Genomic DNA, 18,478 nt, shown 5'->3' with positions numbered 1-18,478 from the left:
CTCCATTCTCTGTCAACCATTTGCCACAGTTGGTCGTCCGTACGAGGCTGGGGCAGAGTTTGCAAACGGCGTCCAATGAGATCCCACACGTGTTCGATTGGTGAGAGATCCGGAGAGTACGCTGGCCACGGAAGCATCTGTACACCTCGTAGAGCCTGCTGGGAGATGCGAGCAGTGTGTGGGCGGGCATTATCCTGCTGAAACAGAGCATTGGGCAGCCCCTGAAGGTACGGGAGTGCCACCGGCCGCAGCACATGCTGCACGTAGCGGTGGGCATTTAACGTGCCTTGAATACGCACTAGAGGTGACGTGGAATCATACGCAATAGCGCCCCAAACCATGATGCCGCGTTGTCTAGCGGTAGGGCGCTCCACAGTTACTGCCGGATTTGACCTTTCTCCACGCCGACGCCACACTCGTCTGCGGTGACTATCACTGACAGAACAGAAGCGTGACTCATCGGAGAACACGACGTTCCGCCATTCCCTCATCCAAGTCGCTCTAGCCCGGCACCATGCCAGGCGTGCACGTCTATGCTGTGGAGTCAATGGTAGTCTTCTGAGCGGACGCCGGGAGTGCAGGCCTCCTTCAACCAATCGATGGGAAATTGTTCTGGTCGATATTGGAACAGCCAGGGTGTCTTGCACATGCTGAAGAATGGCGGTTGACGTGGCGTGCGGGGCTGCCACCGCTTGGCGGCGGATGCGCCGATCCTCGCGTGCTGACGTCACTCGGGCTGCGCCTGGACCCCTCGCACGTGCCACATGTCCCTGCGCCAACCATCTTCGCCACAGGCGCTGCACCGTGGACACATCCCTATGGGTATCGGCTGCGATTTGACGAAGCGACCAACCTACCCTTCTCAGCCCGATCATCATACCCCTCGTAAAGTCGTCTGTCTGCTGGAAATGCCTCCGTTGACGGCGGCCTGGCATTCTTAGCTATACACGTGTCCTGTGGCACACGACAACACGTTCTACAATGAATGTTGGCTGTGAAATCACGGTACGAAGTGGGCCATTCGCCAACGCCGTGTCCCATTTATCGTTCGCTACGTGTGCAGCACAGCGGCGCATTTCACATCATGAGCATACCTCAGTGACGTCAGTCTACCCTGCAATTGGCATAAAGTTCTGACCACTCCTTCTTGGTGTTGCATTTGCTCTGTCAATCAGTGTATAATAAGATTTAATTTCCACTGAAAGCAATAATCTTATCTGTGGGCAAGTCATGCTCATGGTTAGCCATTTTTGAGTAATGTGTAGGAAGACGGCATCTGACTAACGTTTGGCGCACGCATCGAAGAATTTAATTGGTTGCGAGAAGCAAAGAGTTGCATGGAAGTTACTTCAATTTCAATTTTCATCTTGAAACTTTAAATGATGTCTATCTAAATACTGGCTGAACATTGTTTAAGCAATGGAAGATAGTGAGCAACTTAGACGTTGTTTAGGTGGACATTGTCTAACCATTGGCCCGTAATGGTCAGCCAGCTGCATGGCATAGGTAAACACACAAACAATGGTCATCAGAGGTTATAGAGAAGCAGGACTCATCACTGAACATGATGCGACACCAGTCATCCTCTGTACGTGCCTCCCGGGCAAGGCACCACTCCAAACACAAGTGTTGGTATTCTGGTCTCAATGGCAACCATTGCATGGTGGGTAGGACCCCAATCTGGTGGATGTGAGTCATCGAGGCACTGTGCAGGAACTCACAGGATGTTGAAGATTCTCCAGTACATGTTCGCGGATGCCGGGTGCTGAAATGGGATCCCACAATGCTTGGCACGCCATACGACGGTCTTCCTTCGAGTGGTGTTTCTTGGTCGAACCAAACCTGTATGACGTAATTGGGTGGCCTCATGTACCCACTGGGTCCAACATCAGGCCACTGAAATCTGAATGGCCCACATGCATGGCAATTGCATGATATGACCAATCAGCCTCATGCAGTCCCACAATGCAGGCTCTGTCAAATGCTATCAATTGGTGGTTAGTCTGTCTGACGTGTTTGCGAGGCATCACGGGTGCTTCGTATTGTACGTAGTCCTCTCTGCACATCTTGCTTAACTGTCTGACCCACAGCAGTGGACTGGTGACAACAACAGGATGGTGCCATCACAAATGCACTCTGATGTTCTACACATTACATATCCAATCTACTCACACATCAATGGTATTCATGTATACCGAAATGAAATAATATTGGACCACTCCTTCTGGAAGCTTATGCCAGGCAGTGTATATTGAACACTCTACTTTGTTGTGCTGAATCAATTTAATTTGCTGCTCAGAAAGGAAGTATTGAGCTGCCAGCAAGTACTGAAATTTTTTTGGTTAAGGTCTATTAATGTCTTAGAAAAAAAATTACACTTGAAAAAGGTTTTTAAAATGTATCAAATTTTAAACCCCATCCTTTTTATTTTATAATGCACAAAGATATGAATATCAGAAGTGAATTCAGTTTAGTTTGAATTAATGTAGTCTTCTGTTCTTCACCCCAGAATAAGGTTATATTGTTATTTCCTTTTTAAAAAAAATATCTCTAAGTTCTGTAAAGAAAATTGGTTCCCACACAAGGTATTGCAGTTGTACTTATGTAAAAGAATGAAGGTCATCTAGTAGATTTGCTGGTGGGGTTCAATGACATTCACAGTTTATTCTGTTTCCAGTACCTATGTAAAGTGAATACAGAATTAGATATGCCACAAAAATACTCAGGCATAAACATAATATCATAGGTAATAAATTTCATATTATTCCGTACTGAAGAGCAATATAATGTGGGACAAGAGCTAAAAGGTTTCCACTAGGGACGGGTCGATATCCGCTTTTCTCGATACGATACATATTTTCCAGGATACCCAATACTCGATACGTCATTTCTACTTATAGTTTCAATACAAAATTGAATGTTAGAAGATCTGTGTAATGCCAATGAAATTAATTACGTGCACATATTAAAACCATCATTGTACCGGTACTTATTTTTAAACTCTACATTACACATTTAAAAGCAAAATGCATTTTTGAAACAGTCCACTTTTGTAAGTTTTTGTTAAATATACTAACATTCTCACTCTTTCAGGGTCAAGTCTACTTCTTTTTTGTCACGTATGAGTCCTGCTGTGCTAAATAGTCTTTCAGAGAAAACTGTTGCAGTGGCTGTTTATGTTACTGTACAGGTACCACATTCCTTCAGGCTTTGCTGTAGGTGACATCTAACATAAAATTTAAAAAAGTTTGTGAACTGAATAATATTTATAAGTATGTCAGTATTACACGATTATCAAGGTCCACCATTCGGTCTTTAGCACAGCTGAGAGCACTGGGGCTGCGAAAAACTTGTCCTTTTAAGCGGGGATCCAACAGCATTGCAAAGGAACATATTTCATTTCCTTCAATGAATTTATACCTCACACTCATTTCATCCAGCAATGATTGTCAAACAGTCGCAATTCCTGATCTACTGTCTGATGGCTTTTCCAATTCAGAAATAACACTGTTCACTGAAGATGAACTTACGGTGAGTGTTGCTTGATCGAAAGTATTTAATGTGTCAGTTAGTATATTAACAAGATCCCACTGCGATACTGTAAGATTCACTGGCAAGGAGAGATCAGAGGATCCAAAAACTATGGCCCTCTTTTGCTGCTGAAATCTTCTTAGCATATGTAGAGTTAAATTCCATCGCATAGGTTCGTCCTGAATCAAGCAGTGTTGTGGTAAAGAAAGATGCTTCTGTGCCTCTTTGAGAATCTTTGTGAAATTTGAGGAGTGTTTGAAACTTCTAACTAGTTTCTGTATGATGAAATGAGACTTTCAATATTTAAAAAAATGAAAAGTCCATGCTTCAAAACAAGTTGGAATGTATGAGGTAAACATGACAGGTGGGTGAAGTTCCTAACTTCATAGCATTTACAACATTGCAAACACTATCATGAATCACGATAGTTAATTTATCATTTAAAACCCAAGTTTCTAAAATTTTCTTAAAAAATTTTGCTATATTTTCACCATTGTGGCTCACTTCTTCAAACAGTATCACTTCAATGCATATATGTTTAAGATTATAGTCCAGGTCCACAAAATGAATTGTGACATTTAAATAATCGTCGCAGGCTGTTGATGTCCACATATCCGTCGTAACAGCTACGCTGTTCGCATTTTGGAGCACTTTTCTTACTCTTCTTTCCACTTCTTCATTAAGTTCTGGAATTATTTGATTAGATATTTGCTTACCAGAAGGCATAGCATATCTAGGTTCAAGAAACTTAATCAACTCCTTTAAATCGTTCATCCTCAACAATGCTTAATGGTTGGTTATCTTTGCATACCATTGTAGCAATTTTTCTGGTAGTTGTCTTCGACCGACTATGATGTCGAATTACATGTAATAACTTTTAATGTTATTATTTCAATTTCAATATGATGTCGAAGTCGTCGATGACCATGAAAGGCTCATCTACTATTATTTCTTCCACTTCCACAGAATTTTTTATTAAGATGCTCTGAAAAAGCAATTTAGTGCACTGATGTGACATGTTTTCTTAGGTTATAGTGTTGTGAGATTTTCCACCACATGAAAAACTCTTTTTACAAATGCAACAAATAGCGCGATCATCACAATGGGGGTCTATTTGAAAATAGTTGCACACTTCACTCATATTGAATGAAATAGAAAACAAATGGTATGGTAACCATGAAACAAAACACACAATCTTCTGTCACGTAGAGGTATAAGTAATAAGTAATCAGTTTGGTGAGTGGCCGGGGGGGGACACTAATGCTCACAGCAGGCGGTCATCCTCATAAGGCCTTACCTATATTTGGTTTTCCCAAAGATGTTGTCTGTTTTCCTGCATTCACATTTCTAGCAAGCAAGTGGGAAAATCCAGAAATGAAGGTAATGAGTTGATCTGTCATATGTTTCTTTTAGGAGGTGTTTCATTTTTTCCACCGAGTTCGATAGCTGCAGTCGCTTAAGTGCGGCCAGTATCCAGTATTCGGGAGATAGTAGGTTCGAACCCCACTATCGGCAGCCCTGAAGATGGTTTTCTGTGGTTTCCCATTTTCACACCAGGCAAATGCTGGGGCTGTATCTTAATTAAGGCCACGGCCACTTCCTTCTCACTCCTAGCCCTTTCCTGTCCCATCGTCGCCATAAGACCTATCTCTGTCGGTGCGACGTAACCTAAAGCGCAGCAGCTTTCATTTTTTCCATAACACAACAAAGGCAATTTCTCTATTGTTAGAAAATCACAAAGAAGCACTTCCTAGAATATTCAACTCAACATGTAATTCGTCAGGTTCTTGCTTGACTTGCAGTGAGGTAATTAGATGTTTCGGTTTGCACTGAACAAGCGGGAACTGAAGAAAGGGTCTTCCTGACTGTATCCCGTCTTTGTCTCTACTGTTTACGTGGCCATTGTGACCACTTTAAAATGTTCTACTTGCGACAATAATATTTTTTGATTTTAAAGTGAAATAAACATTGCAGAATTACCACCGAAGTATCAAATAAGTATCGAACTAATTTTTTGAAGTATCGTTTGATATCAATACCATGCAAGTATCATGAGTATCGAGGACCCATCCCTAGTTTCCCCCTATTGAATGCTCATTTATTGTAACCTAAAAAGTTACATATATTTGAAACTAGTTTCAGTCTTGCTAGAGACCATCATTAGTCGAATCAACCTTAACAAGATATCAGAAAAACCAAACCCTTTATTTGATCTATTAATTCCTATTTTCAGTATAAAGAAATTAAGTAAACTAAACTCCTTTTTTTATTTTTCTCCAAATTCCCTCCAGCAATCACCCACCTTTGCACATCCCTCAGCCCCACCTTAGGCTACACTATACCTCCCATCAGTGGCGGTGGGCTCTCAGGAGCACAGGAGCACGTGAACACCCAGTTTTATTACATATTTACGCATTCATTCTTTTCTTTCGACCTGATTTCGACAATCGTTCGAAAGCATTCGACAATCGACTTATATCGAAGCTCCGTTACACCGACAGTTGTTCGTTTTGACTGACAGTGCAGCGAGCACACTAGATAATGCGCTATTGTGCTGAAGACTATACGCATGCGCAAAGCAGATGACGTTATGGTTTTCTGCACTGATATTCCCATTAACGAGGAGCACGGTAAGGTACGTGCCTTGTCGTCTAGAGCCACCCTCAACCCAGTGGCAGTATTACAGTTGACCACAAGGGTCCGCCACCTCCCCTATTATGGTTAGCCACAGCCTCCCAGGAGCTACCATTGCATTACAATACTGGCAGATTTTGCTAGTACCCTAATTCTGAATAGGCATTTTGGTGTCTGTTCAGACTCTTTTCCAGAAAGAGAACTGAATACAATGGCGCATATGTATCCCTGCCTAAATAAGATACAGCTGAAGACTGAACTAGAAGTATTGTATATGAGAAATGGCTTTCAGAAAGATGATGGGGCCATTTCCATGTTGCAGTTTCTGCTTGCCAATGAACTAGATAGGGACACATTTCCACAAGTATGCGAATTACTCCGAATTGTTGTCAGAACCCCAATTACGACAGCGGAGCCTGAGAGGTGTTTTTCTACTTTGAATACGAATTAAAACGTTTCTGAGGAACACCATGACTGGAGAACGACTGTCGGCGCTGGCTATGCTTGCTATTGAGAAGAGATTTGTCAACAACATCAGTGACTTCAATCGTAAAGTGATTGAGAAATTTGCGCGATTGAAAGACAGAAGGATTGCTATCCTGTACAAATAATCAGCATTTACGTGAGTTGCTAATCTAAATCCTATCATTTAAATAAGCATGATCTAGTATTGTTGGTTGTACTGCATGCTAAATTGTTTAGAGTAGTGGCTATAATTTGCAAAATGAGAATAATTACCATGTGATACAGTAGAACCCTAACTAACCGAGATAATGTGGAGACTATTGGGGTCAATTCGGAAATAATTATTTAAAAAAAATTACCGGTAAACGCGGTACATATTCCTTCTATGCTTCTCGTCATACCCAGGTGAACTTCGTGCTGTTTAAAAACCAGGAATAGTGCTCGCATCCTTCAGTGTTCGCAGTGCAGTAAAGCTATTATGAATTTTACTATTGTTCTACACTAAGACAGCCGGCCCGCGGTGTGGGGGTAATATGCCTGCCTCTTACCCGGAGGCCCCGGGTTCGATTCTCGGCCAGGTCAGGGATTTTAACCTGGATCTGAGGGCTGGTTCAAGGTCCACTCAGTATACGTGATTACAATTGAGGAGCTATCTGACGGTGAGATGGCGGTCAAAAAAGCCAAGAATAACGGCCGAGAGTATTCGTCGTGCTAACCACACGACACCTCGTAATCTGCAGACCACCGGGCTGAGCAGCAGTTGCTTGGTAGGGCATGAGGTTTGGTTTGGTTCTACACTAACACCCAGGTGAAATTCGTGCTGTTTAAAAACCAAGAATAGTGCTCGCATCCTTCAATAATCTCAGTGTAGTAAAGTTATTGTGAATTTTACTTTTGTTCTACACTAACAAATTAGTCTTGTATAAAATTTATCCTCGGTTACAGGGGTTCTACCAAAGTACTTGTGAAGAAGGAACCGTACAAGGAACTGTTAGTGAAATGATTTATGTACCTATGTTACTCTTTTGCTGATTTGAGACATGAACAGAAATGTTGTGAACCTCCTAAAAATTTTGTCACGAGCCGCCACTGCCTCCCATCTACAAGTCAGCTCTATTCTATTTCCTCACTTTAGCTTTTTCAACTTTTCCTAAGATCCATATTGAAAACAAGTAAACATCTCAACACTTTGATGAATGTGTGTAATGGACTAGTATAACTTGGAAACAGTTCTCTAAACCCATGGGCAGATAGTGAAAATATCAAGCTTGATTAGTAGGTGTTATTATTATTATTATTATTATTATTATTATTATTATTATTATTATTATTATTATTATTATTATTATTATTATTATTATTATTATTATTATTTACATAGTTATGTACAGATTTTATTTGGTATAAATCATGGTCATTCATTCATCATCATCTGCAGTTTCCAGCAGTTGGCCGGGTCTGCTTATATTATTTATTATTGCCTGTAAATGTGATGTATAAATCCGATGTGATGTTGTGCAACACAAGGTAATAGTCCAGAACAACACATCTTTGTCACTAGAGTTGTATAGAACACTCTATTCATTTGAACATAGAGACTCGAGAAGAAACGAGAAAACATGTTGTGTCATACTTTTCTGGAAGCCTGACCAGGCAAGGTATATAAAGAGACAGTTTTGGGAGTTGAGCGAATTGTCAGTGAGAGTTGTTAGTGAGGAGTCATTTGTTGAACTCAGTGTGTGAACCACAGTCTAATATAGACAGTCGCGAAGCTCGGCTTATTTTTTTCATCCATGCGACTGCAGCGCTCCACGTGGCCAGAAAGCTGCCGGTCTTCTGGGATGTGTAAGTTGTATACGTTTTGCGAGGTAAGCATGAGGTAATTACATTATAGATGATCGGTTTACTATTAAATTGACATGGTATGTATGAAAGGAGGTGTGTGTGGCGCAATAAATTGCTCAGTTAACAAGAAGACACCAGAGCTATCGTTCTTTAGGCTTTCTAAAGATCCTGAACATTAAAGCCTTAATTACTGTTAACATTTTCGGATAAGAGAACAATATTGTGAAGATTCAGAAATTTAACTTCAGATAAGTAGGCATTTCGTTCATCACTGATTTAGGAATGTAACTCATAGTGAAATCCATCCTATTATATGAACCTAAATAACGTTTTAACACAACCGTAACCTATAACACGTAGCGGTGTTTTGATTTTCAATGTGTAGAAAATTGCTTGTCGCCTCTGTGTAGTGGTTAGTGTAATTAGCTACCACCACCCGGAGGCACGGGTTTGATTCCCGGCTCTACCACGAAATTTGAAAAAGTGGTAGGAGGGCTGGAACGGGGTCCATTCATCCTCGAGAGGTTAACTGAGTAGAAGGGAGTTCGATTCCCACCTCAACCATCTTCGAAGTCGTTTTCCGTGGTTTCCCACCTGTCCAGACAAATGCCGGGATGGTACGTAAGTTAAGGCCACGGTCGCTTCCTTCCATCTCCCTTGTCTATCCCCATCTTTCCATCCCCCACAAGGCCCCTCTTCAGCATAGCTGGTGAGGCAGCCTGAGCGAGCTACTGGCCCTCCTCCCCAGTTGTATCCCCCGAACCAAAGTCTCACGCTCCAGGACACTGCCCTAGAGGCGGTACAGGTGGGATCCCTCACTCAATCCGAAGGAAAAACCGACCCTGGAGGGTAAACGGATTAAGAAAGGAAGAAAGGCAAGAAAATTGCTTGTAAATGGTAGGGGGGATGATTTATTGAAGAAAAATGTGAACTATTTGTACAATAACATCACGTTATGTTCCAATCATTTTGCAGACAGCCAGTTTATGTCAGCAAAGAAAAAGAAATTAGTATGGAATCTCCGCAGATTTCTTCGAACCGAAAGCCCGTCTCAAAGGAGCACAACACACAGTCATACGTAGCACCGCCTCAGATAGGTCTTATGGCAACAGTGGGATAGGAAAGGGCTTGGAGCGAGAAGGAAGAAACCATGGCCTTAATTAAGGTACAGACTGTTTTGACAATGGGAAACCACGGAAACCCATCTTCAGGGCTGGCGACAGTGGAGTTCGAACCCACTATCTCCGAAATGTAAGCTGATAAGCCGCCCAGCCACTTGCACGTTTGTCAGAGGAGCCGAGAGAACATGGACTGCATGCTCACTAACTTCTATGTAGTAAACTATTAATTCCCTAATGTTAATACTTGATTTTCCACATTAATGCCGAGAAGGTACTAAGTCATTAGTGTTGAAATTATTTGTGAAACTAAGATTAGATTACCTTGTGATATTTTGCAATGAAAGTTTTCAGTGTCATAAAACAAAAAAGCTCAAAATCCAGCCATTTAGGTTCCTGAGATGTTTGAATATTGTTTGAATTGTTTTATAGTTCACTACTATTTTTATGATTTATGTGAAATTACCAAATTCAGTTCAATAATAGGATTTCGAAAATGGCTAAGACCTTAACTACAGTGGTATGATCAGCTGCTCCTTCGAAAATAAACTATTGTTGTTTTCCTTCGGTATTATTACCACGCGGTAGTCTAGTGTATCAACGTATTTTATTAAAATGCACGATTAATATAGTTGTCGAGGTGGTTACAGTTTATAATTTACGTTGGAAAGTGCATTCAGCTGTTGGGTAGAGATCTGTTCCGAACAGTTAGAGCTTGCTGGCCGCTACGAGCGCTAGTGTTGTTCCGCCTGACAACAGGATGCCATTTCATTACTAAGGAGCTTCGCGACTGTGTATATTAGACTGTGGTGTGAACTCATGTTTTAATTTTGTTGTGTTGGTAGTTGGTTGACATGTTAATGTGGCAGTCTTCTTCTTCTTCTTCTTCTTCTTCTTCTTCTTCTTCTTCTTCTTCTTCTTCTTCTTCTTCTTCTTCTTCTTCTTCTTCTTCTTCTTCTTCTTCTTCTTCTTCTTCTTCTTCTTCATAGCAGGGTTTTGTTCAAGATAGCAGTTCATTAGTGTGTGTGTGTGTGTGTGTGTGTGTGTGTGTGTGTGTAATGTGTACACAACTGACAGCATCTCCTGTATACGTCTTTGTAGTTACGACAACTTTCCCATCAACATTATTCTGTTCACACTTATTTCGACTGAACCAAATTCAAGCAGATTCTCCAAGTACTAATATTTTAAGCCTTTAACCTGTCTCTTAAGAAGTGCAAATTAGAAGAAAATTTTGAGAATATTTGAAACTTACACTAGAACAAATATAATCATAATGAGTGTTTATCACTCAACTCTTTATTTGTCTTGCACCGAATGTCAACAACACACTCTTATTTTATAAGTTTCATCTGTTATAATTCATGTCTTGCCTTAACTTTATGATTTTCACTGATGATCTCTAGCAAGAGCAAAACTAGTTTCAAATGTATGTAACTCTTTTAGGTTACAATAAATAAGCAGTGAATAGGTGGAAACCTTTTAGCTCTTGCTTTACATTATAAACATAATATGTTAAATGTACTTAACATAAACTTACATACAGTACATGTTATTCATAAAATCAGTCAAAATTCACCCAAAGAATGCAGAACTTTCTTAGCTAAGTAATTTTGTAGTGTTTTCTTAAATGTGGAGCCTGACAACAATGTTATTTCATTGGGGAATTTGTTGTAACTCTCTTCCCATGTAGGAACTACTTCAATGACTGCCTGCAATATTATTGTAAAAAAGCATGTCTCTTGATGGTCACTTTCAGAAATTTCCAGAAGTTGCTGAGATTTCTGTGAGCCAAAGTGTTTTATATTTGTTTCACTGATAATTTTTTTTTTTTTTTTTTACAATTTGCTTTACGTTGCGCCAACACAGACAGCCTAGGTCCTATGGAGATGATGGGATAGAAAAGGGCTAAGAGTGGGAAGGAAGTGGCCATGGCCTTAATTAAGGTAGAGCCCCAGTATTTGCCTGGTGTGGAGATGGGAAACCACAGAAAACCATCTTCAGGGCTGCCGACAGTGGGGTGCGAACCCACTATCTTCCAGACACCAACTCGCTCGGTTATTGATAATGTATTTGACTCATAGATTTAAAAAAAAAAGTTGATGAATCTTATTATGAAAAGTTTGAATCAGACTTGTCAGCTTCCTAGTGTGACCATTTCTTTGATGAAGACCTATCTGTGTCAGTGTGACTTGAAGCACATTGTGAACAAAAATTATAAATTTTCAGCTAACTCATTCTTGGTTGCCAGCAACTAGCACACCTACATGTAGTGGTGGCAAAGGAAGTTATTTCAACTCCTATCCTTAGGTGATAGAATTTGAGTTTTTGTTGACTGATTTTAGGATTTTTGATGAGTATGATAGTACATTATGTGAATGGATATGTTATTTAAATGTTGTCTTATAAGCTATAAATTTAATTTTTGTTCTGTATTGAAGTGCAATTATAAGAAATATGTACTGTCCGCACACTTTATCTTGATGCATTTGTGTACGGTTTGAGGAGTAAGGAGGGAGCTGTCCCGGTATCGATAGTGCTGCCTGGTGCTGCCAACTGAATGAAAATGAAATCTGAATTGAATCGAGAAGATGATCGATCGATATGAAATTTCTAAACCATTATCATCTTAAGCCAACAACTATGTCACATACACATTATATAACATTATAAAACATATCTCTCGATGCGAATCTTGTTCCTAGCATGAATTCTATACTTTGACTTTGATGTGTAAACAACAACAGTACCAGTACGTAAAGTTTACGCCAGATGTCGCACAACAATGCTTAAGCGATTCATAGTTTGTGTTTCAGAGGTTGCCAGTATGAATCTCGAAGATCGCCGAGGTCGACCGATTCAGCACTAGGATGTAAATGCACCAAGATAAAGTGTGCGGATAGTATGTATATATGTATTGAAAAGGTGGAACCTCTTCTCAATTTATTTCTTATAATTAAATGCTCTTTGGTGCAGAGATCACCCTGACCACCCAGGGACCCCTCATGAGAGATCCACACCACATCCCCCATAGTTTTTCCCCCATTATCCCCCATTTATTATTAAAAATCATTTTATACATAATACATTTGTATTATATAGTGCCTCTTGTTTGGCATACTGAATGTTTTTCATGTCCATTATTATCATTTTAATATGGTAACATTTAACAATTAGACGAATACAAGTAATTATGATTGTAATGTTATTTATTGTAATTGATATTAGTGTGTAAAATGTCTGTATATTTTTATTGAGGTTCTCCACTGATTACAAGTAAATATAATTCTATTACTAAGGAGTGGGGCAGTGATTGTGGAGGGTTGGTGGAAGCTAAGTTATTGCTGTACACATGTTTTGGGGTTCGAGAGTCATTTAGATGGAAGTGGCTACGGGTGAAAGTGTGAGGGATTCTTGTATTATTTCGTTATTATTGAGGGTACCTTTAGTGAGGCATTTATAATGTAGTGAGTGGATATGTGTCAGGATGGATGTAAAGGTTGGATGTAACACAAAAACTTTTCAGTCTGTCAAACAAAATGGAATTATCAACATCATCATCATCATTAAATAACAAACAGCTCTTTTAAATACTAAAATTATATATATTTTTGTATTTCTAGGCAGAGATGCTCTCAAGTACTTTAAAGGAAACAACTGGAGAATTCACCCTGACTGGTAAGAAATTATTTGAAATATTCTTATTTATAATATATTTAAATTTTGCACAACAGAAAGTCATACACTTGACAAAAATTAAAAATGTATCCGTGCAATTTATGTACCTTGTTAAAAATGAGAATATTTTCTTTTGCATTCTTAGGATATACTGCAGATATCACTATGATACAGAACATCAGTTTGCGAGACCTGAAGATGAGTTTCTTCATTTTCTAAACAAGTCTGTGCAGCCAAATTGGAAGTGGTTGTCCAAACGCACCGTTACGCCGCCCGAACATGTCAGCCAATGTGAGTTCTTGTCTCAGACTTTTATCATATTAAGAAATGTCTTAAGCATCCTTTATTTATTAAAATTTGGCATATCTATTACTGCACAGCAGGCTTGTCTGAGAAATTGTAATTAACTCAACGGAAAATAACAGAAGAGAAGATTTTTTTTTTACCATAAACAACCAGGGAAGGAAGTTAGGAATAATAGCGGCAATCAAGAGATAAATCATGGTACTTAAAGGGAATACTGTGTAACATCGAATACTACCCGCACTGTTTTTTTCAAAAATATCGCTTCCAAAATTGGGTGCCGGTCTTATTTAAAATTTTGGGAAATTTATCTTTCCGAATGCATGTAATCGGGCATCACCACCAGCGGGGCTTGGCAACAATGCTCTCTCTGCTCTCAGTATACGCTTGGCACGTTCTCGGAGTATCCGCACAAATTCCACAAAGTGTTTGTGATCTTTTACTGAGAGTGAGGAACTGAAAGTAGTTCGGAATGCCAAAATTACAGGAAATCATGCCGCCAGTAGGAAATACGATATTGACGAGTCGTGTATTCGCAATTAGAGAAAGAAGAAACGTGCTATTAACATGTAGTGATGATTGTAGGGCTTTTCGTGGACTGAGTGTACAGTTTCCAGAAATTTTAAAAAAACTTTATAAATATGTGACAGAAAGGCAGGAATTGGGATATGGTGTGTCAGCCGAAATGTGTCAGCTAAAGGCATTAGAGATGGCAAAGGAACTTTCATTGGAAGGGTTTAAGGCAAGCCAAGGATGGGTTTGTAACTTTTATAAAAGAAATGGGTTGGGTGTACGAAGGCATACCTCAATTTCACAGCATCTTCCTGGTGCCTACGATGAGAAGTTATTGTCATTTCAGCATCACATCATTTGGTTGAGGAAGGAAAATGCATATTTGCTTTCCCAAATTGACAATGCAGATCAGACGCCAGTCTACTTTGAAATGCCAGTGGACAGGACTGTGAATGTTTAAGGGTGCGGAAAGTGTTACCATTAGAACAGGTGGTAATGAAAAACAATGGTGTATGGTAATGTTGTGTATTCTTACCGACAGAACCAAATTGCTGCCGTACATTGTTCTCAAGTGAAAGACATTTCCTAAAAATCTACCCGCTGGTGTTACCGTCAGATCTCAGAACTCCAGCTGAATGGACAGTTCACTTGTAAAGTATGTCTGGCAATGTCACCCTGGTGTATTATTGGGACAAAAGAGCTTGCTCGTTCTCGACAGTTACCACGGCCACACAACAGACGCTGTGAAGAAACATATCAAGGTTGGGAAAACCGACCTAGCAGTCATTCCGGGCGGGATGCCTATGCTACAGCCGTTGGATGTCTGCGTGAACTGTCAATTTAAAGCAGCCTTGAAACAGCTCTATACAGAATGGATGGCCGCTGATAATCACACACTGACGCCAATTGGTCGCATTCAGCGTCCAGAAGTTCAGCTGCTGTGTTCGTGGATTTTGACAGCATGGAATCATATCCCTGGAGACCTCATGCGGAATAGCTTCAGGAAATGTAGCATTTCTAATGCTATGGATGGTGGCGATGACGACATTTTGTGGGAAGGTGATGCTGATGAAAGTTCCAAAGTTAGTACTGATGATGATGATGATGATGATGATAAATTAACTCGTTGGATATCATTCTGGGTATGTTTGTTTACTTTTATTTGTATTTTCTAATCATTTGATGTGTGTTAGTAAAAATTGTAAATAATTTTGACTACACTTATTTTTTTAAAATTTTGTTCTTTCAAAATAAGGGTGCAGGTCTTATTCGGTGGTGGGTGGTATTCAAGATTATATGGTACCTCTATTCAGAAGGTACTGATAATTGTACTAGGCATGCCAGCATGATAGGTATTCCAGATGGAAGAAAGCAGTAATATTAAGATAGTTATTGGTTGTCAAACAAGCCGCCGGGTAGCCACGATTGTTAAGGCATTGAAGTGTAAACAGACTGACACCGTGGTTAGCCAGTTCAAGTCCCATTGATCGTAAAATATTTCACCATCAGAATGTTGGCCGGCAAGGTAGGGGAGGTGGTGGTATACAAATTCTAATCACTAGAGTGCATGCCAAAAGCCTGGATTACATTCCAAATCTCTCTGCAGTGCTAATATGGAGTGAGAGCATGTGACACTTTTGATGGAATTCGTCCATCGGTGGCGATGTTAAGCCTTGACCAGACCCCTTGGTGCTATTCAACAGGAGTAGGCTATGTGCCGGCATTGGGTTTCACTCTCTCCCTTCCTACTATCATATATCACGTCATTCATTTCAACTCATTAACTCCTCTGATGAGGTTGACGTCTTGAAGGGCATCCGATCATAAAAACCAGCCATGACAGATTCATCTCACTTCATACCCGACCCCTTAGAGGAACGGGACAAGGGTTGGACAAACAAACAAACATTGGTTGTATGAGGGCGGATCAAATATAAACAAGAATTTTTTAGTTTTATTTATTGCACTAACAAAAAACAACACATATAGAGATCACTTTTCTACATAGTGTCCTGTATTCAATACACATTTTCTCCATCGAATTGGTAAGTTTTGATGCTGTCCTGATAGAGAGAAGAGGGACGTGTGCAGAGCCATTTGTGCACAAACTCTTCTACACTTGGATCATCATCGTACTGCTGTCCTCCTAGGTCTTGTTTGAGAGGTCCATACAAATGGTAGTCGCAGGGCAATAGATCTGGACTGTATGGAAGATTCAAGAGGTATCCAGTGAATTTCCTCCAGTTTTCCCCGCATTAAAGCGGCAGTATACGGCCTTGCATCATCTTGGAGAAGAATGATATTTCAGATCAGTTGCCAGTATCGCTTGTTGTGATCTGCAGCTTTTTCTTCATCCAAAAGGCCACAGGAATAGGCTTCATTAATTGTCCTTTGTTTGTGAAGAAAATCCACCAGCAAAACGCCTGCAGAGTTCCAAGAAAAGGTTGCAAGCACCTTTCCCGTAAATGGGTGTGTTTTGGCAATGACCTCTTCGCTGCCACTCCATGCTTGCTTGCTTTGACTCTGGGGTGTAAAGATACACCCAAGTTTCCTTCTTCCTCGTAGCGACGCAGGAGTCTCTGACAAACATCCTGGTGTAAAGTTTTTGTTCTTGGTTGAGGAGACGAGGAACCCACCTGGCAGATAATTTTCTGAAATGAACTTCATCTCGGATGATTGTTTGAACATCTCCATAACTTATTCCTATGGATAAAACAATTTGTGAAATTTTTACTCGCCGATCTTCAATAATACGTAGGTGGTTTGAAAAGTTCTCAGAATGTACTAGAATTAAGTATCTTACCTCGGTGGAAGTTTTTATTTTTCAACATAGTCTCCCTGTAGACTAATGCATTTGGTCCAGCGATGTTCCAATGCCTTGATCCCATCTCGAAAATAAGATTCCTCCAGGCCTGCAAAATACCTCTCCAATTCGGCTGTCAGTTCTTCCCTTGTAGGAAATCTCCGTCCACCAAGGAAAATTTTCAGCTTGGGGAATAGATGAAAGTCTGATGGAGCAAATCAGGTGAATAAGGTGGATGTGGCAACAATTCATACCCCAGTTCATGAAGTTTTGCCATGGCAATTTTTTGTGTGCGGCGGAGCGTTGTCCTGGTGAAAGATGACCTTTTGCCTTGCCAAACCAGGCCTTGTTTCGCGTATCTTTTCCTGTAGTTGGTCTAGGAGGTTTGCATAGTATTGCCCCGTAATTGTTTGGCCAGTAGGAAGATAATCTATCAGCAGAATGCCTTTTGCATCCCAGAAAACTGAGGTCATGACCTTTCCGGCCGAACGTACTGCCTTTGCTTTCTTTGGTGGTGGTGAATCAGCATGTTTCCACTGCTTTGACTGCTGTTTTGTCTCTGGGGTATAGTAGTGGACCCAAGTTTCATCTGTACTCACAAACCAGTGCAAAAAATCTTGTTGGTTGCACTGAAAACGGGCTAGACTTTGTTCGGGCATTTCCAATCTGGTGCGTTTATTGTCCAATGTCAAGAGCCGCGGCACCCATCTTGCATATAATTTTTCCATACCCAATTCTTCAGTTAAAATATAATATACCCATTCAGAAGACATCCGTACAGCTTCAGCAATCTCCCGCACTTTCAGTCGACGATCCTCCATGACCATTTTGCAATAAATTCTGGGGTTGTAACACTTTTTGGCCATCCACTATGTGGATCATCATCCGAGCTCTCCCGACCAAATTTAAACTCGCTGGTCCACTTGGCAACAGTTGAAAATGAAGGAGCAGAGTCCCCCAGTGTGTTCTGAAAGTCAGCATGAATTTCCTTTGCTTTCATACCTTTCTTTACAAAGTATTTTATCACTGCTTGAATCTCAATTTTTCCATTGTCACAAATCACTACGTGGCAACAACAACGAAGAGTCATCACTACCACACTCCTGCAGCTAGAGCAGTGACACGCCACTTTTTCACTCACAAAGGATGTGTGATTATTGCGCGGGAATCTCGTTGCTCTAGCACTGACATCTAGCGGTGATTCTGAGAACTTTTCAAACCGTCCTCGTATCATGAATGGCAACAATGTTGTCTGCAGTGATGCCTGTCTGCAGTCTCCTTTCATGAGGTTCATTTTCCACAGTTTCTCTTCCTGCCGCAAATTTTTAAGCCCACTCGTACACTCAAGTCTGCTAAAGTGTTGCACGGAGCCATCTCAAAATTTCGGAAAGTTTGGTGCCCTCTTTTGCGAGGAATTTGATAATGATGCATTGCACAACAGACGTGTGCACCTCTTGCTCACTCATGGCATACTGAAGCAGCCCAGCTCTCTGCAAACCCCTTCTCCAGACACCCCCACTAACATCCTGGCAAAGCCCTGCCTCAGAATTATTACTAACAGCAGCGGTACATTAAAATTTCCATTTAT

General features: G+C 40.6%; 1 protein-coding gene across 1 annotated transcript in view; it reads left to right on the top strand.

Moving 5' to 3' along the window:
- The window catches only part of stj (straightjacket), a 303,422-nt gene that overhangs the window by 116,998 nt on the left and 167,946 nt on the right, over positions 1–18,478 (top strand). The window contains exons 17-18 of the mRNA XM_068227342.1: positions 13,217–13,271; positions 13,417–13,562. Of these exons, the coding sequence (XP_068083443.1) occupies positions 13,217–13,271; positions 13,417–13,562 (201 nt within the window). The remainder of the gene's footprint in view (positions 1–13,216; positions 13,272–13,416; positions 13,563–18,478) is intronic.

This window comes from Anabrus simplex, chromosome 4, assembly GCF_040414725.1.
Source record: "Anabrus simplex isolate iqAnaSimp1 chromosome 4, ASM4041472v1, whole genome shotgun sequence".
NCBI classification, from domain to species: Eukaryota; Metazoa; Arthropoda; class Insecta; order Orthoptera; family Tettigoniidae; genus Anabrus; species Anabrus simplex.
The sequence above is the reverse complement of the archived record's forward strand: the minus strand, read 5'-3'. Positions and strand labels throughout refer to the sequence as shown.